We start from the raw sequence: 21253 nt of genomic DNA on the forward strand, positions 1-21253 counted from the left end.
CTTCTTGATATTTATTTTCTATGTTCTTGCCAAAGTCCTCCCATGACTTTTGTTTAGCTAGTTTTATACAGTGTTTAGCTTTCTTACATTTGTCTCTGTATTCTCTAAGAGCACAAGTTGCCTTATTTGCCAAGAACTTTTGATACACTTTCTTTTCCTTCACTGCCTCTTTAACTTCCCGTGTCCACCATGAAGTTCTAATTTTTCTATCCTTGCAGAGAACTTCACCACATGCCTCTCTGGCTGAATCAATCAGGATTTTCTGCAAGGCTTGCCACTGAATCTCCAAGGTTTGGTTCCTGTTCTCAAACTCTTTCATTTTTTCTTCAATAATCTTTGTGCATTTTAGTCTACAGTTCTCATCTGAGAGTTGCTCAACTTTCATTCGCTTTAAAACGTTCTTACATGTTATTCTTTTCAATATGAAATTCAATTTTATCCTGCTCAAGACTAAATAGTAATCACTTCCAATTTCAAATTCTCTGTACACTCTGGTGTCCTACACCAGGGAGAAAACATCACTATCAACAATAACATAGTCAATGAGACTTTTCTTATTCCTTGCCTCTTCTCTCCATGTGAATTTGTGCACATTTTTATGTTGGAACATGGTGTTAGTAATAACCAGTCCATGTCCTGAGCAGAAATCTGACAGGTATTGGCCATTATTATTGGCTTTGCTCTTTTCTCCAAATTTTTCCTTTTTCATTTTGTCAGTTGCTTTTTCTAAAGCCTCAAAAAAATTCCTCCACTTCTACCTTAGTAGAACCTTCTGTGGGACCATTGGCACAAATAAATCTCATTGTCCAGTTCCCCATTCTCCTATTTGCCCACATTACTCTACTTGAGACTGTCTGCCATTCAAGAAGATTAGCCTCGTATTTTGTGTTGAATACTATGGTTACTCCTTCTTTTCTTTGATTGTCATTGCCTGAATATAACATTGTGTATTTATTGCTCAGAAAGATCTCATCAGTTTTGTCTTTTTGTTTCAGTCACCCCTATTATGTCGATCTGATACTTATCTAATTCCTCAGCTAGCTCCATTTCTTTGCCATTCAGGCTTCTTATGTTATAGTACCGATCTTTAACTCTGGTGATTTTTTGGATATATTTTCAGATTTGTTCCAGTAGCTGACTTTTCGCTGTTCACCCTGGTTCCCTTGCAAAAACAACGGAGGGCCTTGTTTAACTGAGCAACACCCCAGCCAGCATGAAATTTTGTCATGTTGTACCATCATTTTGTATTTTCGAATAATTCTTTCCCATATGAAATCATCTAGATTTGAGACGAAATCCAAGTTTTCAACTTTATTCCTTCACGAAAAGAGCTTCCTATAAACATGATTTGCTTTTATCCTGTCATGTGCTACTACATGACCCCCTCCTGCACACGATTCAAAAATCTGAATGTGGAATGCTTTCTTCTTGCAATCATCAGTTATATAAATCACCATAGACCGATTTGTCTGAATTTGCAGTTGTAATCTTCCGAAATAATGTTCAACCTTACATTTTGGACATCAGTGTAAATATCTGTGGTTGTAGTTGTCTTAGAGCATGAGAGGGTTCACTCAAAATGCTATTGATAGTTCTGATATTGCAACCATTTTTTAGAATGTCTTTAATAGAAGTTATTTGTTTTATTATTATTTTCATCAATGGATATATTATTATTATTATTCCTGACACCTCCAATGAGTCCAAAGACTCATCGCGGGAGGATACCTACAACTGTCTCAACCACCACACTGAACCGCTACTACGAATCATCTCCATCAACTGCCCACTTCTGCCACCACCACAACTAGTATTTTTTGTCTGTAAATTGTGTGTGTTCTGAAGGGCCGATTTGTCTGTGTGGAGGATGAAAAACCCAAGTTTCAGGGAGAAAAACACTGCTACCTCCGTATGAGATTGGCTAACTCACCTTCGATTGAAATCGTCCAGATAAAGATTCCTCACCTCTCAACAAGAATCGAACCTAGGCCTATTCCAATTGAAGGGTGCAACGTACTGTCATTCTTCCAATTGCACTACGGGGAATATCGAACAGTTCTCTTTCAGAGTTTTGATGACAACTTACTTCTGTGCTGGGAAGCTGGTGGCTGATAGACATTAGGGGATGGTGTGGTGGATGACTAGTGGATTGCCTCTGTACTAGTGTTAATAATTGGTGGATTTATAGAGAGAGTATATTCATAGATATTATATCTTAATATTAATCCTACCATAGAGAATGATCTCTGTTTCTAACAATTATTTTTTAATTCCGAGTGTACCTATATATTTTTTATATGCACAAGGGTTCACTCCAATTGGTACAATGATCTTAACTCTTTCTTTCAGAATCCAATTAATCACTGATTCAAGAAAATACAAAATAAACACATTTAATATAACAAAAACAATATATATACACTTCAAACAATTATTACACAACTAACTACAAATTAATTGGATCCAAGGCCTTTTAAAAAATAAACTTACACTTAAGATTAGACTAAACACTTTGTTTGCACAATCACAAAATGTTCATAGCCAGTTTCTTTCTCTGTCAAGGCCTTTTTCTGAAGATATATGACTCCATTCTTCATTTACACAGGATCCTTTTCATCACTCAACACACATAAAATTTTCCTGACTTAATTCTGTCTCTTTTCTTCAGTAGAAATAATAGTCAAATCCGGCGTCCTTAATACAGATGAAACTTCCTAATCAGCGTTTTCTCGAACATTCCTTTAGAACGTAAACAGCAAATTCTTCTTTTATTCACTAAATGCTTATTGACAGTCTTACTCTTCCAATTAAAAAAACTTAGAGTTCTACAATTCCCTTTTTGGAATCTACTATAAATCTTTCAATCAGTATTTCCTCCAATATTCCTTTTAAAATGATTTATAGCAATATTTCCCTTTTATTTATCCACATACTTATTCCACATTAAAACTTAATAGTTCCACGATTCCTTTTTCGGAATATACTATTAATTTTCCTCCGACTGTCACATAAAAAAACTCAAGTTCCTCCGAACCTAAATATCTGCCAGCCTGTGTTCTAAAATCCTTCCGAACGCTCTCTTGTTTACAGCCGTTACTCAGATACCGGACGCTTTCTTGTCAGCTGTCAATCACTCATCAAACTTCTCCGCGAGCAAGCGCACTCCGTGGCAAGCGAGAAACTAAGTACTGTATAATGGCTGACACGTTGTCTCCATTAGCGACAAGAGAATGTCTTCATAAAACACAATCTTTGATAATTTTAAATTACAATAAAATTATTTTAAGTAATACAAATATCAAATATGGTAAGTACATCAATTTTTAACTGTTTTACATGTCACTTTTAACAAAACAATTTCCATAATGGGCACATCGCAAGTGCCGACAATGCGTGTTATGAAAACAAAACTAATAAACATACTAACATAAACAATACGTAAAAATATTCAGAATTTTAATTATGATTATTTTTACACTAGGACTACTACTCTTTAATTTATACATTAATAATATAGCAGAAGACTTGAAAGGAGGGGTATACAGTTGTTTGCTGATGATGCAATACTAGAGAGGGCAGAAGTTGAAAGTTTATTTTTTCACTTGGTTAGAGTATAATAAAATTAGTTTAATCCTTTATCCAAGTGTGAGCAAACAAAGTTTGCGCCTGAAGTATCTTCAGGACTAGGGTAAAGTGATACAACACCAGGGCAACTCGTTGCAAAGGTGGAGAAAGCTACCAACACTCCTAACTCAGTATCTCCTATAATGCAAAACACATCTCCTTGTGGATATGTCTAATGTTATGCATTAAAGGAAGGGCCACTACCCAGACTAGTTTCGACCTTTATTGAGGTCTCTTCAGTGGGAGCCAGGCCCTAGTGGAAATACCAGGCAGAAGCATTAGCAGGTCATCTCTACCTATAGGAGTTGCCAAATGGTGTGCCACCCTTTTTTAATAAATTACTCTGGATTTAGAGAAAGATGTTGAAAGTTTATTTTTTCACTTGGTTAGAGTATAATAAAATTAGTTTAATCCTTTATCCAAGTGTGAGCAAATAAAGTTTGCGCCTGAAGTATCTTCAGGACTAGGGTAAAGTGATACAACACCAGGGCAACTCGTTGCAAAGGTGGAGAAAGCTACCAAAATGTTTTGCATTATAGGAGATACTGAGTTAGGAGTGTTGGTAGCTTTCTCCACCTTTGCAACGAGTTGCCCTGGTGTTGTATCACTTTACCCTAGTCCTGAAGATACTTCAGGCGCAAACTTTGTTTGCTCACACTTGGATAAAGGATTAAACTAATTTTATTATACTCTAACCAAGTGAAAAAATAAACTTTCAACATCTTTCTCTAAATCCAGAGTAATTTATTAAAAAAGGGTGGCACACCATTTGGCAACTCCTATAGGTAGAGATGACCTGCTAATGCTTCTGCCTGGTATTTCCACTAGGGCCTGGCTCCCACTGAAGAGACCTCAATAAAGGTCGAAACTAGTCTGGGTAGTGGCCCTTCCTTTAATGCATAACATTAGACATATCCGCAAGGAGATGTGTTTTGCATTATAGGAGATACTGAGTTAGGAGTGTTGGTAGCTTTCTCCACCTTTGCAACGAGTTGCCCTGGTGTTGTATCACTTTACCCTAGTCCTGAAGATACTTCAGGCGCAAACTTTGTTTGCTCACACTTGGATAAAGGATTAAACTAATTTTATTATACTAGAGAGGGCAATAGGTGATAAAGGTGATGTAGATATCTTACAGGATAATTTAAACAAACTGGCAATGTGGGAAAAGGACAATGGTTATCAATTTTGCCAGCTCTTGCTGGAAAAAATTAATAACCATTGAAAGTAGTCCTCTGAGCTATTGAAAATTATACTGAAAGTAGATCTGAGCTATTTTGCAGCTCTTGCTGGCAAAATAGCTCAGAGGAATACTTAGATGCCGAGAAACACATTGACAAATAAAGATGAATTTATTATTCCTCTTTATAAGGCCATGATTTGGCCACATGTTGTCTATTGCGTACAGATTTCGTTATCTGCATTTCTTGGGGATCAGGAAATGGTGGAGAGAATTCAGAGACAAGTGACAAACTGGTGATAGGTCTGTGGAATGTTCGTATTAGGACAGATTGAGGTTACTAAAGAGATTCTATAAGGGGTCACACTTGAAAGTTGTCTAAGAGTGTGTGGACTATGTGCTTTACTGAAAGAGTGGTGAATGAGTGGAATGGATTGCCAGAAGTGGTTGTGAGCACCCCAACAGTGAATAGGTTTAAGATGTATGATAGGTACTATGCTAATGGATAGAGTGTGACTTTAACGATGAGTCTTTTGACTCAATGGAGTGCTCACATATATAATCATGGAAGGAAGTGTTTCTTCTGAGTTTGGCCAAATGATGAACACATCACCTACATATTTTATCCATAATCTTGGTTTGGTATGGCATCTCTCAATAGCTGTTTGTTCAAAACTTTTAATGCATAAATTAGCTAAATGCAGAGAAATTGCTGCACCTATAGCCAAGGCTGTTTTAAAAATCCTGAAATTTGAAGGAAGTGTTCTCTAGAAAAGTTTTACAGTATCAGGTGGAAAGATATCTTTTAAGATTGCCTTTTCTCCTTGAACACTATGCAGATAATGAGCAGGAGGTACATTATCTCTACTCTTATTCAACATCTATATGGATGGCATTAAATCTGATATTAAAATTGGAGATAACAAACTCTTAGCTCCTTACTTTATGCAGATAATGTACTCCTAAACACATTTAGTACAGTGTACAAGCAAGTCAACAAGATTCTTTAACTAAATTGAATAACAGCTTTAACAAATTTGGCATGAGAATCAGCAATAAAAATAACAAAACTATGAAAACAGGCAGAAACACTGAACACATCAACTGCATTCTGAATGGAGAGGCTATAGAACAAGTAAAATATTTCAGCTATTTATGCACAGTTTTGGGTGAAGACAGAAAGTGAAATCTGGAAATAGACAACAAAATAAGCAAAGCTATACCAGTTTTGCTAATTGTGTTGTCTATTTCCAGGTGGGTAGCCAGCTGAATAAATTTATATGAAATAAGAGAGAAATTACCCAAACCACCAAACTAGCAGTGTACAAACCAGTTTTAAGTTGTCAGTCTGCAGTTAGAATTGAAAGAAATCCAGGAAGATGGTTTGGTGTAAAATCCATGATAAGAGCAAGATGCACATTATCTCCATTCTTATTCAACATTGATATGAGAGATGAGTTAGAAATAAAGCACTTGATCATAGACTAGACACCACAGATATAAGAGTTTGACTGAGAGGTGAACAGATAACATCAATGGCAGAATCATATTAAAAATAAAGATATTAGATTAGGAACTTGACATTATTAGCAATCGAGAATGTGTCTGCAGAGCTAACCTAAGCTGGTATGATCACTTAAATAGAATGAATGGAAAAAAGCTACCAAAACAGGTGTTTAATGCCAGGAAAAAGACCAAGGTTTAGGTGGATTGACTCAGTCAGAAATGTCCTAGAAGTACAAAATGTTGGATACAACAATATTAGCATGTTGACAAGTAACAGAGTAATTTGGAGGAAAATTGTTGATAGGAGATTAATAATAATATAAACTTAAATCATGTAGTGCTGTCATTACAGTTGCCACCTTAAGTCTAAAGAGGGACACACTTATAAAACATGAAAGTCTTCCCCTCCCCTATATGCATAAAATGAAAAAGCCAAAGTTGAATATGTAATTCTAACCTTATAAAAAATTAAAAGATTGAATACATTGGTACTGGTATTAGTGATTTAATATTATTTGTATTTTAAAGTTTAATTTGTATGATTTTACCTTAAAAATTAACAAACTTCACTACAATATAACTTGAAACACTTTTAATGGGAAGAAAATACTGAGAAGCACAAGTCTACCTGTTCTTGAAATTCAGATTTGAAATCGTACTTCTTATTGGATTTGTCTGCTTCTAAAAGCTGTATGATTTGTTTCACTCTCTCACAAAATAGTACTTGCAAGTATTTGTAACATTTTTTGAAATGATGGTTTCACTTTTTATGAGATCAGCTGAGCACTTGTTTCTTGAGTCTGTCATTTTAAGTTCATAAGAGAGAACACCTTTCTACAAAGGCATTACTACCAGGAATGCTTAAAACAAACCGTATGAGTTTATAGAGATTGGGAATGTTTTCTTTACCAATATTCTGAATAATCTCCTTGCATTTCATACCTAAGGTCTCGCCTGCTGTGTAGTCCACTTCAGTGGTATTTATTTTGTCATAACTCAAGCAGAATTCCTTGTATAACTCATCCAGGCTAATGTCAGATTCTAGATTAAGTGCCTTCACAGTCTCTTTGAGATGCTTGAAAGACAATTCATTTTGGAGGTTTAAGTTCTTCAGCAGACTAAAAAGATTGTTTTCTATAAAGTCAAATGACTTCTCCAAATGGCTTAAAGCTTTCTCATAGAACTTAAGAAAGTCTGACTTGCACCGATTGCTTTCTTTAGGGATCATGGCCTCTAATACTTCTTCAGTGGCATTTCCAAAGAACCTGTCCTCTTGTCTTTTAAGAAGTTTGTTTCATAAAACACTGACTACTTCAAATGCCTCTGATGCACTCAAATCTTCTTTTTCTAGGAGTTTAATATATTCTTCAAAAATGGTTGAAACATTTGAAAAAAAAATAAAAAGTAGAGTTTGGCTTGCCGGATGGCCTTCTTGTCATCAAATATTTTCCTCAGCAAAACAGGACATTCTTCAATGCTTTTAAATTAGCTCTCGATAGCATCCCAGTTAAGTAAAAATCTATCAGCTGCAGGTTTCAAGGAAAGCCATCTAGTACAAACATGCCTCAGAACCTCTTGCCATTCTAAATCAACAAACTCAAAATAACTCTGCAACTCATCTCTCCTTTTGGCAGAACAAGAAAAGTGGTTGTAAACTTTGAGAACAACTGTTTCTATATCTATATTTAGTGCATCACATGCATGCTTACACATGTTACATATGATGTGGGCTGAACAATTGGCTTTTATTATTTTGTTATTTGCCTTAGATAATAACTGATACACTGAATGTTTCTTCCTAAAATTAATACTGGCATTGTCTGCACTGTAGCTTGTGACATTGTCTAGGCTCAGGGAATACTCTTGAAGCCTACTTTTGATATTTAAAAAACTGAATCTGAAGTCTCTTCTGAATCCACATAAAAATTCAAGAACCTTACATTCAATGCCCTTTTCAGCTGTGAAATATCTTACACACAGAGGCCACACCTTTTTGTTTCTTTAATCAGTAGCTACAGAAAAGTAACCTACTTTTTTTAGATCTCTGGTTACTCTGGAAACTGATCCAGGGACCATTACATTGCAGACAAGCATTTCAGCCTTTGTCCTACCACTGAACCTTTAAAGCAATTTTAGTCATTAAATATCAATGTCATCTACTGTCCACCGCCACTACTAGTATCTTCACAGACAATCACCAACATACATTCCCACGGTGGGATTTGAACCCGCAGCCTGTTGGCTGGAGAGGGGGTACACTAACCACTCAGCCAAACTGGCCGGCAAAAAATATCACAAACAAAATGTCAAAAATTCTTTTCTTTCATGCTGCTCCGGCCAAAAAAGGATATCTGCAAACCTATAGTACATTTTGTCTTGTGGATGGGCTATTTTTTTGTCAAATTTCTCTATACACATTTTGTATTTTTAATTATTTTTTTTTACCAGGTCCAGAAACACTGCTCCAGATACTTAACATGAAACTTTTTCTAAGATACTTCAGTCCACCAATAAGAAGGGAAGTGGTCTCGCATCATGCGATGAGATTCATATCCCACCTGCAACAATATAACTTAAAAGTTGCCTCAACCATCTAAAAAGTATCTGAGATGTTAAGATTGCCAAAACAACTTTATCCATCCATCTATAAAGAGACCAGAAACAATAGAAGAATCTTTTTAATTGCTGTGTTTGTTAGTTTGGAGAAATCCATCAAAATGAACGTCAGAGAAGTGGAGGAAAAATGTGCACATAAATCTGGAATAGCTTTTCACACCACCAATCAATAACATCTAGTTAATTGGCAACTCACTAAAATACAGTACACTGAATTTAATAATAATTATTATCATTATTATTAGACCTCCAGGGAATCAGGAACTCGTCGAGAGAAGCCATTCATCATTCACACCACTTGTCACTTTTATTAAACTCATTTCTACTAGATGCATTGACTACTTCAAGAAGCATGCTGTTCCACTAAGAGAGAAAAATCTAGCTCTTACCCATTTCTTGACTGCAAACAAACTTCCACAAATGCCTCCACCTTCCATATAAAGAAAAATTTTATCAACTGATATCGTATAATTTCTTCTCAAAAGTTTATCTCTCTCTATCATATCACCCCCATTTCTTCTGCTTACCAGTGTCTACAGACCACATAATCTCAATCTATCCTTATAATTTACATCCATAATCCCAATATCATTTTCGCAACTCTTCTTTGAAGTCTTTCCATAGCTTCTTTATCCCTTTTCTATTCAGGAAACCAAATCTGTGCACAGTAGTCCAGTTGTGGTCAAATCATGGCCTTGTAAATATACAAAATATACCCAAGTGGGAAGTTTTCAGTAATGATACCACATTATGCTATAAATAGAGTTGAATAAATTCTCCTAAATAAATAAAGTATCAGTACTCCTGATGACTTACATCATCAGGAGTACTGATATATAAACGTTTTATATAACAGAAGCCTATTAACAATTAATTACACATATTAGATGTTTTTCATAACTTCACAACTGTTACATATAACTGATAAATGAAAATACAAATGGTAAATTCGATATTGTATGCGTGTTGGAACATAGTACATAGTTCTTGCAATCACATTCTGTAGTATATAGATGAAGAGAATGACTATCTAAACTTGCTAAGATGTGTGAAGGTTCTATAATTATATCCTTTACCTTTTAATCATCATCAAATTCCTGCCATGTACTCTCAAGGGGTGTACAGGATATGATAGTACTACATGAAAAATTTACATCATTACTAATTTCCTATCTACAATTTTCCACCAAATCAGTCTGTTACTTGCCAAGACTCTAACATTATCAGATCTTATATTGCTATTGTCTAAGGCACTTTGTACTGTATCTACCTATATCTTGGTCTTTCTCTGGGTCGTTTTCCTGCCAATTTACCAGAGAACAGTTGTTTTGCTAATCTATCCTCGCCCATTCCATTTAAGTGACCATACCACTTGAGAATAGCTCTGCTAACGGATTCCAGGATGCTGACAATATAAGGTCTTTCCTAATATCCTCGTTTTTAATAAGATATTGCCAATGATGCCATCTGTTCACACCTCTAAACTTTCTCAGTACTCTCATATCTGCAGTCTCTAGTCTTTGGTCAAGTATTTTACTTCTGACCCAGGTCTCAGATCGATAACTTAAAACTGGTTTAAACACTGTCTTATATACAGCTAATTCAGTGTTCTGACTAATTTCTCTCTTATTCCATATGAATTTATTCAACTGACTTCTTATCATACCAGCTTTGTTGATTCTGTTGTATATTTTCATGTTGTATATATGGGCACCTTGTCATAATTTACCATCTTCACTAAAAATCATAGATGAAATGTTTTACTTGTTCCATGGGTTCTCCGTTCACAACGCACTTGATATTTAAAACAATTCTGCCTACTTTCATTGTCTTTTTATTGCTGACCTTCATACCATATCTATTACAACAGTTATTCAATTTAGTCAGGGAATCTTGAAGACTCGTAGCAGATTTATTTAGAAGTATAACATCGTCAGCATAAAGCAAAGAGTTGATATTAACATCTCCAATTTTGATATGTTTAATACCACTTCCATTCATAATGTGATCCTTATAGATAATGAATAACAGAGGGAATAATGTACATCCTTGTCTCACACTAGATTTAACATTAAACCATCTTCCTGTACTTCCTTCAATTCTAAGTGCTGACTTGCAACTCAAATAATGACTAAGTATTGCTTGATATAATGCCACATTGACACCATATAATTGTAGCATATTGAATAGCTTCTCTCTTGGCACCTTTTCATATGCCTTTTCCAGATCAACAAAACTTAAATACGAATCTTTGTTATATTCCCATGATTTCTCAACTATTTGTCGTAAAGTGAAGATCGGATCCTGACAGCCTCTATTTGGCCTGAATCCAGCTTGCTCTTCACCAAGCTTTTCTTCCACAATTCTTCTCAACCGTTTCTTAAGTATACTTGCATAAATCTTACCAGGAACACTCAGTAGGGAAAAGACCTCTGTAATTCTCACATACAGTTTTATTTCCTTTTTTATATATGGGTACTATGAGAGCTCTACTCCAATCATTAGGAATTCGTCCCTCTGAACTATGCAGTGCAGCCACTGTAAGACTTTTATACCACCATATTTCAGCATTTCTGGTCGAATATCATCTACTCCTGCAGCCTTTCCACATTTCAAACCTTAGATTGCTTTTTCTACTTCAAGTATGGATATGTATTCCTGGCTGTATACCTGTTGTGTTTTTTTACCACTGTGCTTTCACTACTTGTTTCATTTAGCAATTTTTCGAAGTAATTACTCCATACTTCGAGAATATATTTTTCTCCCATTTTCATGTCACCTTTATCATCTGTAACTCATTTTACAGCACTCTTTCCTCCATTTCTAAGCTTCTTCAACAACCTCCAGAATATTTTGCCACTTCTTGATATTTATTTTCTATGTTCTTGCTAAAGTCCTACCATAACTTTTGTTTAGCTAGTTTTACACACTGTTTAGCTTTCTTACATTTGTCTCTGTATTCTCTAAGAGCAGAAGCAGACTTATTTGACAGGAACTTTTGATATGCTATCTTCTTTTTCTTCACTGCCTCTTTAACTTCCTGTGTCCATCATGGAGTTCTGATTTTTCTATCCTTGCAGACAACCTCACCACATGCCTCTCTAGCTGAATCAATCAGGATTTTCTTCAAGGCTTGCCATTGAATCTCCAAGGTTTGGTTCTTGTTCTCAAACGCTTTCATTTTTTCTTCAATAATCTTTGTGTATTTTAGTCTACAGTTCACACCTGAGAGCTGCTCAACTTTTATTCGCTTTAAAACTTTCTTACATGTTATTCTTTTCAATATGAAATTCAATTTAATCCTGCTCAAGACTAAATAGTGATCACTTCCAATTTCAAATCGTCTGTACAATCTGGTGTCCAGCACAAGGGAGAAAACATCACTGTCGAAAATAACATAGTCCAGTGGTGGACTATGTTATGTAGTCCACCACTGGACCTTTTTATGTAGGCGTGCTAAAAGTTTACAAATTGAGTTGCTGACGTACCAGCGTGTGCCAAATATTTACAAATTAAGTTGCTGACATGCCGTGAAGTTTTTAATAGGGGAAAAATTAATACAAAATTAATTGCAGAATTTTATTGAGACAAGTCTAAAAATTAACATAGAATTTCATAATAATGAAAACATAATGTGACATACACATTGTCATATACAAATCAATATTAACCTATTATCAATATATTAATTTATCAATATATCAATTTATTAACGAGATTTTTGCTGTTGTACATTAGATGCCAAATGCTTTATATCAGGTTCATATTTTGTCACTTTTAGTAATACACATGCGGAAATAGATTCATCAGTCATTCTATTTCTTAAACTGTCTTTTATAAAATTCATTTCAAAAAATAATGACTCACAAGCATATGTAGAGGAGAAAATTGATGATATAGCCATCACTAATTTTTTTTAAACAACAAAAGGTTTCAGGAATGGCATTCCAGGTTTTCAATATTTCCTCTTCTGCATTCTTTTTAATTGCACCCAATAATCGATCATTTTCTATTATTTCCAAGTCATTTCTCAAATCGACAAACTTTTGTTTCCATATAGAACTAGATTGAAAATCGATTAGTTGCATTTCTATATCTTCCAAATTCAGCCACTCGAAAATCTTCAATGAGTTTTATCTGCTGAAGTTGTGTCTGGATGGAAAATAAATTTTGATGTCTCTGCAAATTGCCTGAACTGCGTAAATCTTGAAGAAAATTCATTGATTATTGACTGAATAACTGTAGAAAACTCTATTTAAATTAAGGGGATATTAAAGCCCACATTGTTTTAAAGCCGAATAAGAAACTCAAAGATAGGAATCAAAGAGTTTCACGCCGAATATAGCAAACTATAAGTTTCGGTGGATTGTAGCGTACACTAAAGCACGTAGTTCAACACTGGGGCAACTCGTAGCAGAGTTGCCCCAGTTTTGTTCTGATCTAAATTTAAATAATGTTTGCAGCGCCGAATTGAAACCTATTGGCTCTTTATATTTATGTAGAAAATTTTTTTGTGAATTTAACTTGATCTGTTTTTTCATGAAATTCTAGATCTGCAAAGAATTTTTTGTATTTGGAAAACATCGGAAGGTATTGGAAATAACATCACGATTAAAAATTGGTAATTTAGCTTTGAATGCTTTGATTAAATCAAACATGACAATAATTGTCTTGTTAACACCTTACAGTTTAACATTTAATTCATTTAAATGTACACACAAACCAGTAAAAAACATTAATTTCGAAAGCCATTCGACGTTCATTAACTGATTGTATTTTTCAATGATTTTCTCATTATGTAAAAAAAGTCACTTCATCTAAACATTCAACAAATCTTTGAAGAACTTTCTCCCGACTTAACCATCGGACGTTGTTGTACATAAGTAAAACCATTGTACACCGAGTTTACCTCACTTAATAATTCTATAAATTTTCGTTCATTTAAAGCGTGTGCTGATATAAAATTTACCAATTTTGTTACAATGCTCATAATATCTTCCAGTGGCTTGAAACTAGCCTTTGCGCATAAAACCTGCCAATGAATAATACAATGAAAACCCAGAACTGAATGTCCAATACATTTGGTAAATAAATTGATGAACCCATTTTCCTCTCCAGTCATACTGCGAGCACCATCAGTATTTACTGATACAATTTTGGAAGGATCTACATCTCTTTCAGCAAGTGCATTTACAACTGCATTGCAAATATCAATTCATTTTGTTGTTGTTGCTAATGATGTTAAACTTATCAATTCTTCTTTGATATTATTCCCAACAGAATAACGAATAAAAATTGCTAAACGAGCTGATCAAGTTATGTCAGTATTCTCATCAAGACAAAGAGAAATTAAACCAGAAGATTTTATAACTATTTTTTGCTGGTGACTTATATTTTTAGCCATTTCAATGATTCTATCTTTCATTGTTTCTAGCCAAAGTCATATCTTTTATTCTTTTAATTTTTTCCTTGTTTTCAAAATCTTCAAAGAGAACTGGTGGGCATTTTAACCATGATTCTTTTATATATTCCCATCACTAAAAGGTTTCCCATGTTTGGCAATTACATTTGAGGTATAAGCACTAGCATCAGTTATATTTGAACGACTGCCGATAAATTTCATTAGGGTTGTTGACTGGATATTCCTATTTTTAATTGCCTGAGCAATAAATTCTTTCTGTTTGTCCTTGCTTTTCTCAAGGAGCAATTTATGGTTTGTCTCATAATGCCGTTTTACTAACGACATTCTGCACACAACTGTCCCGGAACATAAAACACATATTGCTTTATTGTCTTTATTAATTATGCCATACTCTTCAGTCCACCAACTTTGGAACTCTCTGCTGCTTGACTGTGATAATTTTTGTTTTCAATTTTCGCCAGCCATGTTCAGTAGAACTGTAACAAAATAACTCAAAACTTATATCAAATGCATTTTTTATAGTTTCAAAAATATCAACATTTTATTATATGCCTAAATTAAATTATCTTTATAATTCCCATTTACAATAGCAAAAACAAAACAGTGCACATGCGCAACAATAATGCACTTGCAGCTGCTTATCTCTGCCTACTGGCGGATGCTCGGAGCGAAATGCATAATGAACGCACGTGCAATTAGAAAAGGGGAAAAAGTCAGGGAATCCTAAGGACCAGTTGTTTTCAATTCTTATTCTATAATACTGTATTTATATTTATTCTTACTGTATTGGAGGGCCCAGTCCCAACAAACTTACTCGTAAATACCGTTCCCATTTTTTAAAAGTTCATACATTAAACTAACATTTAATGTTGGATTTAATATCCACTTAATTTATATAATTTTGTGTCGCCGATGTGAAGCCTTTTGGCTATTTATTTTAGTAAATAAGTATTAATAATTAATTAAGGAATAATCAGAGTATTAGTACACTTATGTATAGGGTGTAGCATGTTGAGAAATATAAAAGTACGCATTTAAATTAGTTATCAATCACAGGACTAATGCTACAATATTAGTTTCCTCAGACCAACATCATTAAATTAACATGTGGTAAGTTTCACTGACATATCCCATTCTGATCACAAAAAATTTACAATATTATTCAGTATAAAATTGATTATTGTATTATTAAATTGATTTTAATGATGTTGGTTTGAAAAAAAAAAAAAACGGCAGTGAGAAAAAAAAATATTTATGCATTGAAACTCACCATCGAAGTTAGCTGAGCAAGGGAAACAGCAGAAGGATGTCGGCGAAAGCTTACCATTGAATATAACTTGCCCTCGCATATAACTGGCACCCCTGATTTTACTTTACGAAAAAAGAATTAAAAGGTTTTACATATATACCTCCCACACAAAAACATCACGCCCTCCCCAACAGCCTAATTATATACTGCAGATGCAAGAGAGAAAAAATAGTTTTATTGTATGCCTGAATAAGTCACAGAGGCTTTTGCAGTCTGTGTAATATATTTCTCAACAAATAGTGCAATTAGAGACAGCTGGAATAAAAACGGCGCTAACTAATGAATCACATGTACCCCTCTCACAGAAACTACACTGTATAGATGCAAGCAAAACCATATATTGCACCAGAAACACAGTCTAACTAAAACTCTTGTCAAATTTTTCAATTACATGAAGCAAGTGTTTGTTTGATTGCATTTGAAATTCTTGATGTCATTATGACAGATCACAAAGGCTTACTTCAAATAAAATTCTACCACGAATTGAAGCATGCCATATAATGCTTGTGTGAGTTCCCCTTCCAGCTCAAACGCAAACAAAGCAATAAAAATCAACCAAGGGTTGAAACTTTGTGTGAGTAGAGCCTGCCGGTAATGAGAAGTTCTGTCGGAATGATAAACAACACTCCGTCGTGAATGTCTTAAAACTAAGAAATATATAGTGAATGTTGTTATGACAGTTGCAGATGTTATGGAATTCGGTTGAAGAGAATTAGCATTTCAGCTCAAAAATTGTCGGTTCCATTTGTCTTTAAAGGGTTGCATGATCTTATGTTAATACCACACCAATAGAATTCATGTCTTCATAGCTGCTCTCTCCTGTAAAACAAAATTTAACTTGTACGTATTGTAACAATTAAAAAAATGGTTGAATAAGCATATAAAAGGATACCATATGTAAATCGTTGATGTGCCAGCAAAATTCTCGGACGTGCCACCTCTGGCACGCGTGTCATTGGTTCGCCAGCCATGACAAAGTCGATGAGACTTTTCTTATTCCTTGCCTCTTCTCTCCATGTGAATTTGTGCACATTTTTATGTTGAAACATTGTATTAGTAATAACCAGTCCATGTTCTGAGCAGAAATCCTGTTGGATTTCTGCTCAGGACATGGACTGGTTATTGTATAACTGGTACTCTGCTATACGAGTTTGACAACTCGTATAGTAGAGTATATATAAGTTCTTTTTCGCTATACCCTTAGTATTACTTTGGTCTAGCTACTCACTGATGAGATCTCAATAAAGATCGAAACCGGTCTGGGTAGTGACCTCCCACCATAATGTATAACATCAAACATCTCCTAGGAGATGGGTTTTTACATTATAGGAAATACTAAGAATAGCGATCAGAACTTTCCCCACCTTTGCTACGAGTTGCCCTAGTTTGTACTATGTGCTTTAGCTTACGCCAGTAGTCACCAATACTTTTATAGTCACTATATTCAGCATGAAACTCTTTGATTCCAATCTCTACATTTCTTATTCGGCTTTAAAACAGTGTAGGATTTAATATCCCCTAAATCTAAATAATATTTACATCGTCAAAATGAAGCCTATTGGCTCTTTATTTTAAATAAATCACACATGTTATCATTACAGAAAATACAGAAAAAGTAAAGGATATAAATACAGAACCTTCAGGCATCTCAGCAAGATTATATGTAATCAGTCTCTTCGCCAATATACCAATAGGCTTTTGTTGTATAAAACTTTTATGTACCAGTACTCCTGATGATGCAAGTCTTACGACTTATGAAACTTGTCAGGATTTAATTGCTTACTTTTATTCAATTCCTTATTTACATCATAATGTGGTCTCATTACCGAAAACTTCCCACAGAAACTTACATTTGAAAATATATCCATGTTTAACTATGAAATGCCACAGCCGGCACGAAATTCCATCATGCTTTATCATTAATTTGCATTGGTTTTAAGTCAATAAGAATACAATTTAGTTAGCTAAACCTCAAATTGCCAACTCATCTGGACAGTACCTATTACCAGGTTGCATTATGAGAAGGTAAAAGATTGACCTTTAGGTCAGAAATCGCAGTTATTTCTCTACATTCTTTAAAAGGCACGTGCAAGTTTCTTCTCAGTTATTTAGTTTTGATCTTGAAGTGACCACAGTATGTTAAATCATTATTCATAATATGTCAGACATATTCCCCTCCTCCACTCCCTAAAACATTTAGATATTAACCTGGACAAGATTGTGGTCTGTGTTATAAGGAGGTGAGTTGAAATATATATAATGAAGAAAAACAGGTTAAGAAAGTTCAAGGATGTCAGGAGGATGGTAAGGGTTATATGGAATTCTGGTGGATCGGCAGACAATTTGTATCAGTTAACACAAACCAAACTGCCTCTATACCAGAAATTGGCAAACTGTCTTTGCCAATACATTTATAATAATTAAATAAGCAAAGAGGAATTAAAAGGTATCAACCATAAAAAGATATGTACGTAGTGTATTGTATAAATACTTCTGAATCACATATCCTGTGTGTGTGTGTGTGTGTGTGTGTGTGTGTGTGTGTGTGTGTGTGTGTGTGTGTGTGTGTGTGTGTGTGTGTGTGTGTGTGTGTGTGTGTGTGTGTGTGAGAGAGAGAGAGAGAGTGAGTGAGTGAGAGAGAGAGATCATGACTTAAATTCATTTATGTAACACTACATAGCATCTTCACCCAGGCTCTATAGAACAGAAAGCTTACTGAACCTTTGGTCAACCTAAAGAATTAGACCTTTAATGGGCAGAATTGAGATTTATAATTAAAACATAAAACAAAAATGTACTGGCATTAAAAATATAATACAAACCTCTTCTTCTGATTCTTCAAACTGCACATTTACACCATATGTTTCATCTATATTTTCATCTAATAAAATAAAATAAAAAAAATAGCATAACTTATACTTCGAATTCACTGTTTCCCATTTGTAATTTTGTACAATATATAAAAAATTATCATAAACAAAAAATTATCTATTTTAAGATCTGCTGCATTCATTTGTGCAACTGCCAGACTGCTGCATAGAATTCTGTATATCACAATTTCCATGGTACATGCTCTCAGCTACTCTGGTATGGATGCTTAGATGTTGATTATCCCCTATGCTGATGTTCAATAGAATAAACACAAGTTTATAATAGTAAATACTAATAATATATAACAGTTAATAAATTATTATAAAAATACTGAGGCATCTTCATTGGCACAAAGAAATAAACTAAGGACATGCAAGCAGACACATCGGCAAGAGAGCAAACAGACTGGGTGTGAATGGTGGAATTCTTAAGTCCTAACTGGTGTCCTCTATGAATATTAGGCCATTCAAAGTCTCATGATGACAATCTCCCAGATTTTAAGAATGTCTCTTAGATTTATAACCGCACCTGGCAGTACTGCAGGTACTGTACATAGTTAATGTGTTCTTCCAGGTGGATATTAGCTGTTCTTCCTGTCCAAAGTAAGATAGAGCAAGGGATGCAGCAGACCTAATCTAGGTGATGGAGAGGATCTTTTATTGAACAGATAAGGGTAGCCAGTTTCTGGTATGGCTTGAAGGAGATCAGTGTGCTGTACTTGTTTAGAACATGCGAATTTTTTGTTTATCTGAGATGCCCTGGATATAAGGAATGGCAACGAACTTTTTATATTCTGAATTGGGGGGGGGGGGGGGGGTGAAGCTTGGGAGATCAGCAAAGAGTTCATTGATTTCGTGAAAGGAAAAGATATGATTGGTTTATTCAGAGTAAATGGTTCTAACTTTGATTTGCTAAGGTTTTGATGAAACCATATTTCAGGGAGAGGTGGTGATGTGATAGATGATGGATGTACCTTCCAGTGTGGAATAGGTTTTCTGTAGATAGAAAAGGATAAGGATCAGTTGGGTAGTAACAATGTCAAGGAAGGGAGATTGTTTTCTTTTTCGATGGTGAACCAGATACTTGGGTGTTAACTCTTGAGATGTGAGAAAACATTTTCAACATATCCCTGCCAAATAGCGAACACATCATCCCTTAGCACAGCCATATTATGGGTTTGATATGGGTCGGGTTTAGGATATTTTCAAAATATTCCATGAAAACAATGGCAAGGGAGGTTACATTGTAAAACTGAATAAAGTTGCTATGTCAGGCAGATGGATAATGAGAAGAATTTTGAAGTTTTTTTTTAGGGATACATTAGTGAAGTGGAAGGCTATGTCAAAACGTAACATAATGTCAGTATCTTTAGGACCACATCTGACAAGTAAGATCTGAAGTGCACGGAATTTTTAACAAGGAAGTGTGGCCTGTAATGAGAGAGACAGCTCTTAGCTAAGTGTTGCTGACACATTCATGGAAGCCCACTTCCATGAAGGTGTCAGCTAAGAATTTGGTTGCTGCACATGACCAGAGTCCACAAAAGTTCAGAATATATCCTACTATAGTGACATGAACATCAGTTCCACCATTACATTAATGTTTATTATTAATTTCAAGTTTTCACTTCTTTTATAAGTCACTTCATATATTTTTGTCACTGATTTTAATAATAAATTCATCAACAATAGATGAAGATTTATAATATATGGAAGAAGTAAAAAAAATTATCTAAAACAACAAACTGGTAATATGTAAAGCAATGATCGAACCATTCACAACTGTTTCACAATTTAACAACACCTGGATTCCTAATATTTTGCTGTATCAATATCTTTAGAGCACAAATGACACCTGATAAAACAGATGGCACTCAATTACCGTTGACAATACAATTCAAATTGTAATTGAAAAGGAACTAATGTCCTATCAAGGTTTCCTCTAGTGGATGAATAAAAAACGAAGTCAATTCATAACAGCATGCCGAATGTGGTCTCAGAATGTCTCTCCCACAGATATTTTGCATCTGGAGAGAGACATTAAAGCAGCTATACTTATTCAAAGGGTGCTTAAGGGTCAAAGCTGTATAACTGAGAGGAGACCTCCACATAGCCTTTAAAGGAATGCGGAGAACCGACCAGGGCTTCTGACCTAATGTCCAATCCTCACCTTCTCGTGGTGCACGCTGTTGAGTATCTATTTGGATACTGAATGCACGAGGATGGGCTGGCAATTTGGGATTTAGCCGACTAAATTGTATTCTTATTGGTTAAACCAAAATATAGAATGATGGTACAACATACAAAATTTCATGCCGGCTGGGGCGTCGCCCAGTTAAACAAGGACCCCGTTGTTTTCGCATGGAACCAGGGCGAACAGCGAAAAGTCAGCTACTGGAACAAATCTGAAAATAAACCCCAACTCAACATCACCAGAGTTAAAGATCGGTACTATAACATAAGAAGCCTGAATGGCAAAGAAATGGAGCTAGCTGAGGAATTAGATAAGTACCAGATCGACATAATAGGGGTGACAAACAAAAAAGACCAAAACTGGTGAGATCTTTCCGAGCAATAAATACAAAATGTTATATTCAGGCAATGACAATCAAGGAAAAGAAGGAGTAGCCATAGTATTCAACACAAAATACGAGGCTAATCTTCTTGAATGGCAGTCAGTCTCAAGTAGAGTAATATGGGCAAATATCAAAATGGGGAACTGGACA

The 21253-nt window shown here is 34.9% G+C and overlaps 1 protein-coding gene across 1 annotated transcript in view; it reads right to left on the reverse strand.

The window, feature by feature from the left end:
- The window catches only part of Brr2 (U5 small nuclear ribonucleoprotein l(3)72Ab), a 486889-nt gene that overhangs the window by 416356 nt on the left and 49280 nt on the right, over positions 1–21253 (reverse strand). Inside the window, exon 5 of the mRNA XM_090392214.1 lies at positions 18480–18538. Coding sequence (XP_090248340.1) covers positions 18480–18538 — 59 coding nt within the window. The remainder of the gene's footprint in view (positions 1–18479; positions 18539–21253) is intronic.

This window comes from Typopeltis vanoorti, chromosome 5 (assembly GCF_054136105.1).
Source record: "Typopeltis vanoorti isolate ZY-2024b chromosome 5, IOZ_Tvanoo_1.0, whole genome shotgun sequence".
Taxonomy (NCBI): domain Eukaryota; kingdom Metazoa; phylum Arthropoda; class Arachnida; order Uropygi; family Thelyphonidae; genus Typopeltis; species Typopeltis vanoorti.